The 806-nt window shown below is 73.0% G+C and overlaps 1 protein-coding gene and 1 long non-coding RNA gene across 2 annotated transcripts in view; one reads left to right on the top strand and one right to left on the bottom strand.

Annotated features, from left to right (window-relative positions):
• LOC118023472 overlaps positions 1–320 on the bottom strand; it is an 8,549-nt gene extending 8,229 nt beyond the window's left edge. The window contains exon 1 of the long non-coding RNA XR_004682817.1: positions 50–320. This is a non-coding gene — a long non-coding RNA (uncharacterized LOC118023472). The remainder of the gene's footprint in view (positions 1–49) is intronic.
• A 260-nt stretch (positions 321–580) lies between these two features.
• Positions 581–806, top strand: part of MVD (mevalonate diphosphate decarboxylase) — an 8,038-nt gene continuing 7,812 nt past the window's right edge. The window contains exon 1 of the mRNA XM_035024621.1: positions 581–706. Within this exon, the coding sequence (XP_034880512.1) occupies positions 637–706 (70 nt within the window). The 5' untranslated portion in view covers positions 581–636. The remainder of the gene's footprint in view (positions 707–806) is intronic.

The following is an 806-nucleotide window of genomic DNA, read 5'->3' on the forward strand; positions in this document are numbered from 1 at the left end:
GCGGGGCAGGGGGACCCCGAAGGTCAGGCGTGGGGAGACCTGTGCGCACCTCGGGGCACGGGGGACCCCGAAGGGCAGGCGTGGGGAGACGTATGCGCGCCGCGGGGCCGAAGACTCCGGGGCTTGCCCTTCAGCTCCGGCGGCACCCCTGACGCGTTCATCCCGTCTGTCGTCCGGAGCTGCTGAGGGCGTCGGGGCTCCGGGACCCCCTGAGCCCAAGCCGGCGGGACAGCCCCTCGGGGTGCGGTCCCCTACCGCGTCCGCCCGCGGGAACCTTCCCCTCAGCCGCAATTCACGCTCGCTCCGGGGAAGGCCGACGCCAATCGCCGGCGCAGACCCCTGCGCCTGCGCGGTCCCAGCACCGACGCGGACCCCGGCGCCTGCGTGGACTCGGGCTGGGCATATCTCCGCGCTTGCGCAGAGCCGGCGCGTGGTCGCCCGCCAACGGGGGCGGGCCCAGAGTCGGCAGTCCATCGTTCGATCCCCTTCATTGGCTGAGAAATGAAGCCGTGGCCGGGTCCACCGCTGATTGGGCGGCGTGCGAAACAGAGGGGCCCTGCGAGCCAATCGCAGGGCAGGTGAGGTGCGAGCCGGGCCCTGGGGGCCGCTGAGGGCTGAATTCGCCGTTTCTGGGCCATGGCTTCCGAGAAGCCGCTGGTGGCGGTGACCTGCACCGCGCCGGTCAACATCGCGGTCATCAAGTACTGTGAGTGCGCGGCCGGGGGCGCCGAACACGGCCCACGCGGGACGTCTACCCCTGCGGGGGCGGGACGGGGTTGGCGACAGTGTCCACGCGGACGGCCAGC

This window comes from Mirounga leonina, unplaced genomic scaffold, assembly GCF_011800145.1.
Source record: "Mirounga leonina isolate KUSES-001 unplaced genomic scaffold, KU_Mleo_1.0 Mir_180, whole genome shotgun sequence".
Classification (NCBI taxonomy): Eukaryota; Metazoa; Chordata; class Mammalia; order Carnivora; family Phocidae; genus Mirounga; species Mirounga leonina.